Source organism: Anabrus simplex, chromosome 1, assembly GCF_040414725.1.
Source record: "Anabrus simplex isolate iqAnaSimp1 chromosome 1, ASM4041472v1, whole genome shotgun sequence".
NCBI classification, from domain to species: Eukaryota; Metazoa; Arthropoda; class Insecta; order Orthoptera; family Tettigoniidae; genus Anabrus; species Anabrus simplex.
The window spans coordinates 1,103,929,777-1,103,942,067 of record NC_090265.1 but is presented as its reverse complement, the minus strand read 5'-3'; the positions used below and the strand labels follow the sequence as shown (position 1 = coordinate 1,103,942,067).

At 37.6% G+C, this 12,291-nt stretch overlaps 1 protein-coding gene across 1 annotated transcript in view; it reads left to right on the top strand.

Annotated features, from left to right (window-relative positions):
• Positions 1-12,291, top strand: part of LOC136876547 (phosrestin-2) — a 230,598-nt gene that overhangs the window by 111,875 nt on the left and 106,432 nt on the right. Inside the window, exon 2 of the mRNA XM_067150587.2 lies at positions 4,961-4,990. Within this exon, the coding sequence (XP_067006688.2) occupies positions 4,961-4,990 (30 nt within the window). The remainder of the gene's footprint in view (positions 1-4,960; positions 4,991-12,291) is intronic.

Here is a 12,291-nt window from a genome sequence, read left to right as displayed (position 1 = left end):
GTCATTGGAAGAAATGAGTACTTATGCCATATTTACCTCAGTCCTACGAGTGCTGTCTTTGCCCATCGACCTTAGAAGTGATGTTGTTGAACTGACTAACATGAAAAATGCCTGCGATGTCAGACATGTCGTACTGTGTCGGCATGTAAAGGATCTCGGGTGAGACATTTGATGTCCACTCGATAAAATTCATTGAAACTCAGAAATAGACGCTTAAGAGTGATTCTGTGTACTCTATATTTTGAAACTAGTGTGGATTTAGCGTCACTATGTGCCTCTCGACATTGGCCTATAGTGCAACTTCTATAAACATGTTTGAAATACAGTGACGTATACTGAATGAATAACACGTAATACTTTACGTGTACTCCATTATCATATATCTATGTCGTGAGAGCTCCCTCTGCGGATCAGTGATAGAGTGACGGCTTCCAGATCGCAAGATCGCGAGTTCAAACCGGCAGAGGAAGTCGGATTTTTTAAGGGTAGACTAAAGTCCATCCGCCACTCCATGTCCTAGGGTATACTAATAATTTCGTGTAGCTATTTCTAGCCGGGTGCAGCCCTTGTAAGGCAGACCCTCCGATGAGGGTGGGCGGCATCTGCCATGTCTAGGTAACTGCGTGTTATTGTGGTAGAGGATAGTGTTATGTGTGGTGTGTGAGTTGCAGAGATGTTGGGGACAGCACAAGCATCCAGCCTTCGAGCCATTGAAATTAACCAATGAAGGTTAAAATCCCCGACACGGCCGGGAATAGAACTCGACCATTCAGCCAACGAGTCGGACATGTCGTACGGTGTCGGCATGTAAAGGATCTCGGGTGACACATTTGTTGTCCACTCGATAACATTCATTGAAACTCAGAAATAGACGCTTAAGAGTGATTCTGTGTACGCTATAGGTACGTCTGGAGTGAAACGGAAAGTCGCAACTGACGAGAAAGCAGTCGGATGGCTTAAGATTGAAATCGCCGCTCACGGAGGCTGATTCCATACCATTATTATTATTATTATTATTATTATTATTATTATTATTATTATTATTATTATTATTATTATTATTACTATTAATGCTATTATTACTATTCTATTATGAGGCCGAACATTGACGAACGTGAATTAAATCTATACATTACCTGGAAGAAATTGAAGAAAGATATCAAGAATGATTGTTGATAGAACCACATTGGTAAAAATGACAGGAGGGTATTTGTCCTGAAGAGATAAGAGCCTCTCTTGAAGCGAGTAATGTTTCCTGGGAGAATATTAAGCTCTGCACTACCTGAAGGTAATTTAAGAAATTTATCGAGAATGAGAGTTGGTGGAAGTGGACTGGAATTAATGATAGGAGGATATTTCTCCAAAAGAGATAAGAGGTAAGGGGTGACGTCTTGTGAGGCGAGTCCTGTAATGTTCCCTAGGAGAATAGCAAGCTCGCCCAAGTCGTGTAAAAGAAGGAGAAAAATTTCCTGGAGACTATTCTTCCCCTTGGCCATTTGATGATTTCAGGGTATGACGTATTGCGAGTGCTGGCGCTAAGTGGAGTAATATAGTATGTCTTGGTCCGCTTGAAGATGTTATCAGGGTTAATATTGAAAAGTAAATCAGTCAGTAAAGAGGAATATGGGTGTGTAAATATGACACATTCTTGTAACAAAACTACTTATAGGTTCACTGAATAAAGTAGATAGTAGATACAAAACTTCAATTAATTCCTCAATATTGAAATAATGTCTCCAGTAGCTTTCATATGAAGCCGTTTAGAACATACAGAAGTATTACTCAATAAGTAAAATGTATGATTTTGTTTTCAGCCAGAAGGAATTCAAGGATCGAAAACGACCCGATGTTGTGTTTCAATACAATAACATTGTGTGTTTTAGTGTTGGTATACTCCATAATGACAATACCAAGCACGTAGAGGAAAACATTCATACACTGATAGTCGATGAATGTATAAATGACATTCTTTCAACGCATATGTAGTTTGAATGGAGTAAGCTTCTGATCGCAATACAAGTACTGATTAAGAAGGTTCGAAGGAGCAGATATCCGGGTTAAAACTGTATAGGTAGAGCCTATTTCATCTACTTCACTTTTGCTAGTGGTATCAGTCATCATTTAGAGCTCTCTCGTTGGTAGCAGTTTCCGTATCAATTATTTATGTACCTTGTTCTTAAATGGTTTCAAATAACATGGCAGTTTATAGATGTTGGTTGATGAATTATTCCAATCCCTAATTTTCCTTCCTATAAGTGAATGATTGCCCCAATTCCTCCTCTCTGATTATTGTATCTCATAAAAATGAAATGGCGTGTGGCTTTTTGCGCCGGGAGGGTCCGAGGACAAGTTCGGCTCGCCAGATGCAGGTCTTTCGATGTGACTACCGTAGGCGACCTGCGCGTCGTGATGAGGATTAAATGATGACGATGACGACACACACCCAGACCCCGTGCCAGCGAAATTAACCAATTTAAGTTAAAATTTCCGACCCTGCGGAAAATCGAACCCGGGACCCCTGTGACCAAAGACCATCACGCTAACCATTTAGCCATGGAGCCGGACAGTATCTCATAAATGATTATCTTTCCTACTTTTAAGAGGCTCCTTTCAATATCATTCACCTACTAATGTCATTCCATACCACCTCTCCAATGAAAGCTTGAAATGTCTTACAGCCACAGTATTTTTCTTGAGATTGTAAATCATATGTGTACCAAGTTTTATTGAGAGCTATGCCGGAACATACATACATACATACATACACAATTTTTTCACCCCTTCTCACCCCCTGGCGATGGGGGCTGTACATGGACTTATATGTCATCCGGAGTGTTCAACTCAGCATCCTTGTAAAACTGGATTCAACATTGATATCAGTCAGTTTTCGTTCATTTATATATTTCACCTCCTCCTCTAGGAGTGGTAGGTGTGTTTTTCTCCAGCAGTATTTTCTTCAGAGAGTAAGTCATATGTGTACCAATACTGTATGAGGGCTATGCTGGAAGAAACACATATACACGCGTAATTTCGGTCATTTTGGACAATTTCCTTTTCACCCCTTCTCACCCCCCTGGCGTTTGGGGCTCATCTTAGGCTTAAATGACATCTGGAGTATCACTATTCATTGACCGACTCTGAAAACTATAAGTTCGACACCCTTTTCGATAATTTCTATATCTCACCCCCTCCAACCCCTACCCCTAGGGTCGTTAGTGGTATCTTACCCCGCACATGGTTAGGCTCCTGATAGTTAGTCACAAGTGTATCAATTTTGGTTGAGAGCTATGATGGAACATACATACGTCCATTTTCTCGGTCAATTTATAAATTTTCTTTTTCACTTTTTCTCACCCCTATCCGAAAGGAGGCTCAAGCTGGGATTGAACGACATCGGGAGTGTAACTATCCATTCATCAGCCCCGAAAACTATAAATGTGACACTATTTTCGAATATGCTCATATCTCACCCCCTCCAACTCCTACCCCTAGGGGTGCTAAGGGTATCTCACCCACACACGGTTAGTCTCCTGATAGTATGTCATAAGTGTACGTAATTTGGTTCAAATCACTCCAGAAGTCCTGAAACAATGTATTCGACACCATTATTGGTCGCTTTCAGCTATATTTATATTTCACTACTACCCTAGGGGTTTTGGTGGTGTCTTTCACCCACAGCAATTTTCACAGATTTTAAGTAATATTTGTACCAAATTTAATTGACTGATGCTGGGAAATATACGCATGCATTCTTGGTCGTTTTGGTCATTTTATTTTTTCACCCTTTTTCATCCACGATGCCAAAGGGGGCATTCTTTAAAAACTTTAATAATCCGGAGTATCACTATTCATTTCAGCGAAACCGAAAACTATGGATTTGACACTATTTTCGGCTATTATTTTATCTCAAATGCTCACCCCCTACCAATAAGGGTGTTAAGGGTGTCTTACCCCCATGCGGTTAGTCCTCTGACAGTAAGTCATATGTGTACCAAGTTTGGTTGAGATCTTATCAGTAGTCCTAAAAACTATGGATTCGATACTAATATCAGTCGTTTTTAGTTATATTTATACTTCACCCCCTCCCCTAGGAATTCTAGGGGTATCTCGCCCCAACAGAATTTTTTACAGGTAGTAAGTACGAAACTTATTTGACAGCTATGCTGGAAAATACACACATACATCCATAATCCCGGTCACTCGGTCATTTTATTGTTTAATCCTTTCTCATTCCTATGCCAAAGGGGGCTGAACTTGGACTTTAAAAATATGGAGTGTATCTATTGATCTTATCTAACCCGAAAACTATGGATTCGATACTATTTACGGTTATTTTTATATCTCACTCCCCCTTCGCTCCCATCCCACGCGAAATCGGGAGGTTGTGGGTTCGGATCCCACTGGTGTCCGGTTGGCCATTTTTGTTCTGTACGTAACATCTCTTCAACACGTATCAAATGTAAGCAACACGACCTAATAGGTTGAAAGTCGATTTCGATTAAATTATATTCCATTGATTCAGGAAATAATAATAATAATAATAATAATAATAATAATAATAATAATAATAATAATAATAATAATAATAATAATAACACTTCCCAGCCTGGGATTGAACCCGCGAATATCTGTGCTGAAAGTGAGTACGCTGACCATTCAGTCAATGGGATTAACTGTCATAATAATAATAAATGATAGTTTTCAAACGATTTTGTGTTATTCGGTAGCCTCTCCAAGTACAGTATATGTTGAGGTTTGCTGAATGTTGCTTTTGTTTATCAATGACTCAGAAAACTTCTTTCTAAATCTGTTTCAGAATTCTTTGAACAATACACTATATTCGTTTCGATAGTTCACGTATCTTACCTGTTATTATTATCTGTTATTGAAATTATGATTTTAGAAATGTTTAGACAATATGTTTATAGAAATTTTAATAGATACTTTCCCTTTGTTTTAGGAGTACACCAGACACGCTAAGTTCACAGAGGTAAGTACATTATACATTTCATATTGTTCCGTATTGACAATATAATGCACAGAGATTCGATTTTCATAAAACAATTTATTAATAGGTCCACCTGTTTAATACGTATCGTGCTAATTAATTACAAGTTCAAAGACAAGAACATGTTTCGGCCTTCAATTTTAGTCATCTTCAGTTATAATCAAAATTGATTCAAAAATTTTAAAACTGAAGGGTCATTTAAGGAGATACAAGTTAAAAACACATGTTAATGTTGTAATAAAATGAGTGTCCACTTTTTTACGCATAATGCTTTCCTGGTTTGTGGGTTTGAGAATGTTCTAGTGAATTCTTCATTGTAAATCGAATGATACGATATGCAGACGTCACTCTACTAAATTTATGGCATGTGATGTAGTGAATGCTCGAGTTATTTGAAAACTTGACAACTGTTCTGCGGAACTGTGTTGACATTATACCTGAACCATGGCACGGCGGTTAGTATAAGCCAAAGAGCAAACGAAGCTACTACCTATCACTCTAATTCAAGCTCCTTCCCCGGGGCAAACCATTCGCTATATTAAAAATTAACGAACTGTGAATATTCATCCCTACCTTCAGTAAGGTTATTTGTATTTACCTCTCAAACAGGCTCTATATTTCTATGTAATTTTTACTGTGTTTGTATTTTACTCATGTCAGTTCACAAAGGATACACCTCGCCTAAACTATGCGACCTTTTCACTCTTCATATCTGTAGTATACTGAATATTTTAGCATCAGATCATGGCCGTTGTTTATGATCGGTACCCCAGATCCTTCCTTTCCGTTCACTTTCCCTTTGATTAAATTTGTCAGGAGTGTATGACATTAGGTAGGTCTTTAAAATTTACCCGTCCATATCAGCTCGGTTCCTTCCTTCTTTCAATTTTCTGCAGGATACTTCTATTCTTCATTCTTCCCCATAACCACATTTCAGATGCGTCTAGTCAATTGTGAGCCTCACTGTTAGTTGTCCAAGATCACATCCATACAACAGAATACTCCATACGAATTATTTTACAAAATTGTTTCATATCTGAAAATCAATGTGTCTGCTAGCCAAAGAATTTCTCTTGATATGAAACGTTTGTATGGTTAGTGCAATTCTCCTATTGACTCTGTGCTGCAGATCAAACTTCTAAAATAACAGAGACTGGTGAATTGTACCTTTGTCCTGCCAACAAGGTTTTATGTTCGCACGAATTTGCTCTGATTGTTTACTCACAATTACAATTTTTGTTTTATTTGCATTCATGTTGAACTTAGAATCTAGCGATGGAGACAACAATTTCTCCAATTCTTGGACACTTTAAATTGTAAATATTAGTAGGTTTATCAATATTATTTATATTTTAATTCATTGTATTTTAATTTCTTCGTAGGTTGTATATTATTGTTCTTAGGAAGCAAAATATTCATTTATATTGTATCTTATAAGAGATATTTTATGTAAAGTAAGACAGCATAGTAGCATAGTAATTTGTTTCAGTGCCGTTTTTATTTAATATTTTCATTTGATGTTATGTATTCACTGGTTAAGTGTAAGGCAGGGACACGCGTCCCTAACTTTGCCAGTTAAAATAAACCATATCTATCCATCTATCTATCTATCTATCTATCTATCTATCTATCTTTCCCTGAATCTGCAAGCACTGCTATATCGTTTGCAATGTAATGCATTGAATTTGCTGTCCATTGATCCTATTTTCTTCTGTGACTGCCTTAAAGTTCTTTACAGCCTCTTCAGAGATGCGCTGAACAGCTACTAATGAAGAGAGATGCCATGGGTGACCTGGAACAACTTAAAGGCGTCTCCTCAGAAAAATATATTGACTTAGACTTCTCCAGAGAAAATCTGCCGATTAAAAGCGAATTCTGAACTATACCGACAGTTGGAAAGGACCAGCACTGGCATGCAACATAGGCTGCCGAAGCTCTACAGGCACATTTCCTAAATTTAGATCTTCTCACCTATTAAAGCTATTAGACTGGAATCGTCTGCCTCACCGAAGTCCAAAACTACCTGGAATCTGCTGGGATTTATGACCTTTATGTCCTACATCACTCAAAATTCTATGATGTGGTCAATTCTTAGTCGCTGCCACACAAACGTGATAGGAATGCAACAATGAAATACACTTTGAACAGTATCGTCTTTTACGTAACAAAACAAAGCTATTAATTCGCAAGAGCAAATTTAAACACATAAAAATAAGTAACAAGAAACTTAAATACACGCGACACCTGGAACCAACTTCGAGCCGTGGTAGTTGGAAAATGTATGGAGCCTCATGTGCAAACTATTTCTTTCGGTGCACTAAACTATCACTTCGTAATTAACCTAATAAAATAATCTCAATTTTAAAGTCATATCCATATAAAAGGAATCAATGAGCCAACAGAAAACCAACATAATTTCTAATTTCACTCTATCCGTGTAAATGAAGAAAAGCGTATTTTGAATTCAGTCAAGTCACAAGCTAAAGGAGCAGATAGCATCCCAATAGGCTTTATAAAATCAATATTGGCCCTGTCCTACTAATCAATATCCACATTGTAAACTACTTTCTAAGCACAGGGTTGATTCCAACTGCATGGAAATCTGCTCCAGTAACCCTAATATTAAAGCGAACTATAGCAAATACGCCATCTCATTACCGACCTATTTCCATTTTATCCATTCTCTCGAAAGTTCTTGAACGACTTGTACACGGCCTGCTTGTAGAATTTTAACCAGTCATTCTCTTTTTGACCTATTGCAATCAGGCTTCAGAAACGGACACAGTACTCCAACTGCCCTTCTTCTGGTAACAAATGACTAACACAGAAAAAACGGTAGGTGACGATACTGACACTCATTGACTTTAGCAGTGCTTTTGACAAGGTAAATATAGAAATAGTATTATCTAAGCTCCGCTCTCTCATATCGGCTTCATAGCCCTAATTTATTGTTTTAAGTCATACAAATCGTCGCCAGTGCTTAGTTGTAAACAATTAAGTGAAGATTTAACGAACTGGAGGCCTATAACCATATCTTATTTATTTAGATGCGTCACTGAGTAAGTAACTGATAAGTGATAACGAATATTTTTAGAATTTTCCTCCCAATAGAGAGGCTTTATAATAACCCTTCCCCTCGGTACATATGTCCCACGAAAGCAAACAAACGAAAGTGCTGAGTTATATTCATATACATTTAGAAGTCTAGGAAAATGCCGGTTATGAGCACCTGAAAACATGCGTTAATCTCATGAATATGTTTAATCACCCACAAGACCTAGCAACCGATTTCATATAAGAAAAAACTATCAGAGTTGAATGTGACATTAACAAAACGGGTGAAACGTGTTGCACAGGGATCTTCCATCTCTCCTGAATTATTCATTTTTTATCGCAGAACTTAGTAGTGTTGAAGTTAGGTAAGCAGTAGGTTATCAACTGTCACCCGTCGTTAAGAACGTTTGCAGACGTTATCGGTCTAGCAGCAAAAGATTTAATAATCACAGAGTCACTACTTAAAGTCGCTATAAATGCTTTTTCTTCCATCAGACTTACCATTAATCCTTAAAAATGCGAAACTAAAAATGTTAAAGCAGGAAATCGCTGTCAAGGGAAGGATATCATAAGTAGAGCTACCACACTTGAGCGATCAAAGCCTGAAGATATAATCAACTGTTGCAACATATAGAGACGAAATATTTTTGACCAAGCAAAAATTACTAAGGAAACAACCTCAAGTCCTTGACAGCTCCCATGCTACTGAAACCAGACCGAAAGCTGAATATCACAATTATTCAATGTATCAGCCCCGACTTAATCTACCATCTCCAAGGAACTCCGTTGAAAAATATTTCATACCAGTTTCTGATAATGTTGATAATTTTGCTATCAGTAGCAAAGGAGATCACTGGGTCGCCACAGGACTGTCCGCTCGAAGGAATTTACAAGGGCTATGTCTTATCATAGCGGAATGAGAAGCATATATTCAGCATTTCAACATTACCAGAGGCTGCGTAGAGTAGATAACGAACATTAAAAAGCTCTATGTAAAGACCTTCGTCTAGTAAAAGACACTACATTACAACGTATAAATATTACGGGCAAAAAAATCGGGGCGTTGTTTTCGAAATGAAATAAGGCAGCCATCGTAGGAATAATGGTGTAATATTCTCCAAAGAGGAAGGGAGATGTGGTTTATCAACAACACATCAAAAGTATCGCATGGATTAACACCCGAAATGGAATGTCGTATTCTGAAGGGAAAAATGGTATAAAAAGGCCTCGCAACATCTCAGTAGTTATAACTGTGCCTGGAATAAGCCAGCATACGATTTTTGTAGATGGGAAAGGTGTGGCGAACCAGAGATCCTAAGCCACGTCCTTGAGCAGAGTTCTAAATGAGAACTAGCGAGAAATTCATGTCAGCAGAAAGTACGATATTTAATAGCCGCGTCGTTAAGAAAACTACAGTTGGAAATTTATAAGGAGGTTCATTGTATTGCTGAAGATGGAAACAACCGCTGATCTGACACCATCTTCAGTAATAAGAAAAAGAAAGTAGACTATACAGTGTGACTGGAGCAAAGAAACCTACAAGCACTTTTTTTAAAGAAGAAGAGACTATTTACCAAGGATAAACACCTCACCCGGGTGACAGATATAAACTACCTGCGGTTGCATGGGTGGAGAAAGATCTTCTCTTTGGCGCTAGAGGATCGGCCGTCAGATACTCGGTGGCAGCATTAAAGAAATCTTGCGTGACTGAAAACCAAATCGATGACATACGTAAAAAAATTAAAAGATTAAATTTACATGTTGCAAATCTATTTGCACGGCAATTTCTAGTGTAAATTTTGTTGAAATTTGTTTAGCCAATAATTCGAAATTTAATTATTAACTGCCAAAAATTAAGATTTTAGGTTTATAATTGAGAAAGTAAATGCCCATTCCAGTGTCATAAGAAACGTGACCGTCAGGTAGTATAAGCCGCAAATTCACAGCAGTTGACACGGAGAAGGTACTAACGTCCTAACGGGCGCATTGTCTTGTGTTCTGAAAATGCTCTCGACTTTAACGACAGCCAAAGGAAACGTATAAATATGGGCTGATAACTGCACAAAGACCGTCTCAGATGCAGAAAAAATATGTCGAATTTGTGGTCTATTCTTTCCAATAATCCAGTATCAACAAGGAAAATATACAAAAAACAGGAGCATTCTGTTCTCGATATGACCACAGCCATTATCACTCCATATACAAAGATTTTCTTTGTAATTAAAGTGTTGTCCATTAATAGCACGAATGAGAAAATGGTCACCTCCATTGGAAGTTTAGTGTTCATTCCACAGACACATTACAGCATCAGATGTATCAGAAATGTGATTGCTGAATCCATAAAATCCTAATTGCTGAGAATAATTCATAGCGGAGCGGGTTGACTTGGGGATCCGGAACACTATTTCCAAGTCCATACTGATGTTGCTTTTTCTCTAAAAGAAGTAGGCGTACTTACATTAGCAAAGGAACTAGAGTTTGCATTCTTTACTTCCATATCCATTATTACAAGAAGAACGAACGCAGCTGACGCATGAATCAGTAGAAATGGCACAGTAACTTCAAGCGGGAACTTAGCTCTATTAACATTGAATGAGGTGTTAGAACATACAAACAGCGTTATATTTTGCTAGCTGTAAAAACTGTTACGATTGAACGAGGCACTTATAACTATATTTTTTTAGATTTTGGCACTTTACTCCATTAGGTTTTCTACTCTACATTTTGTCTCTATAGACTAGACATTCCTGTTTTCGGGACAATCGTACATGCTGCACGATAGATGATTCCATATTAGAGAAAAACTGAAAAATACAGTGCTAGATTGTGGTTTGAATGTAAAAGTGATAACAATTCGATGGCTAATAACGCCATAATGGTGAAGAATGAGGACATCCTCGACTTTATTGCAGAATGTAAGAATTATATAAAAGCAGCACTCTCAGGTGCATTAGACTCTCAAGGGCTTATTTACTTTCATTAAAATGAAACAATGTTTAAATGGCATAGAAAATTGGGAGGAGTACTGAATTTTTGAAAAATGCCAGTCGTTAAATTGCAGAGGTTTGATCACCTTGAAATAAGGACACTAATACATGAAGACAAATAGAAAGATATTTTATTTTAGAGGAGAATTTCCGCTTAATGTATAAATAACAATAATTCTAAGAAAAATTCTGCCAGGCTTTTCAGTTGCAATCTCTAACGTAAAACGTGTGTGTAGATCCTAGATTTCCAAGCACTTCCTGTAACAAGATTGGTGAGAAAAGGGTCATGAATAGTTTCCGCTTCCCCTGAAATGTTTTGTTCCCGGCAATTAGTACCTTTTTCTTCACGTCATTGCCTCCATTGTAAATCATGTATGTGCTTTTCCTTCTGGACCGTCATGTTCACTCTCAATGCCGGACAGAGCTTTTGTTTGAAATGTATAGCGTGCCTTCTTATAACTTTATTCCTCACGTCTCCGCGGTTGATGGATAATTTGAAATTCATCATACCACAGGATACCTAGTAAATACTGATCGATCTCTAGTGCGATATGTCATTTAGAATCTACTACTTATTTTAGCATGGTTTAAAACAAAAGTGTTACATTCAACGACCTGTCTCAGACCGATCATTGGTTTGATACACAAGTGATTGATATATGACTGATGTTAATATAAGCATTTCTTGTGTTCCTACTGACCTATGATGAATTGAGTGAATGTGATACTGTATGATCTGTTACTATACGGGTGGGTTCCAGTGGACTGGGTGGGCGAATATAATTTGGCACCTTTTGATTTAGTGAGGAAAGAAACGTTACTCTGTTGTCTCTAGTACGCGTCCACAGGGACATCTGGTATTTCAGCTGCAAGTGGAAGTGTTGAAGATCAAAGCAGTTCTCAAACTTAGAACTCAAAATGTATGACATGCACACGCACATAAAGTAACAGAACAATTGCTTCCTGTCCCTTCAACCTATATTAGGGGACTTGTATCCTGGAACTCTTTGCTTCACTTCATACAGTGAAACCAAGAAGTCACTAATTACTTTGTAAAAGTGTAATCAAGTAACTGCTGAAAACGATTTTAAAACACTAATAACGTGAGTAACTGTGCTATTTAGTATATTACATAACATGACCTTTTACATTTTTCACACACTGATGAACTGATTCTGATTTTTATGCTTAAATAAGCTATAAATTTACTTACGATAAATCTTTATTACGTAGCTTTCCGGA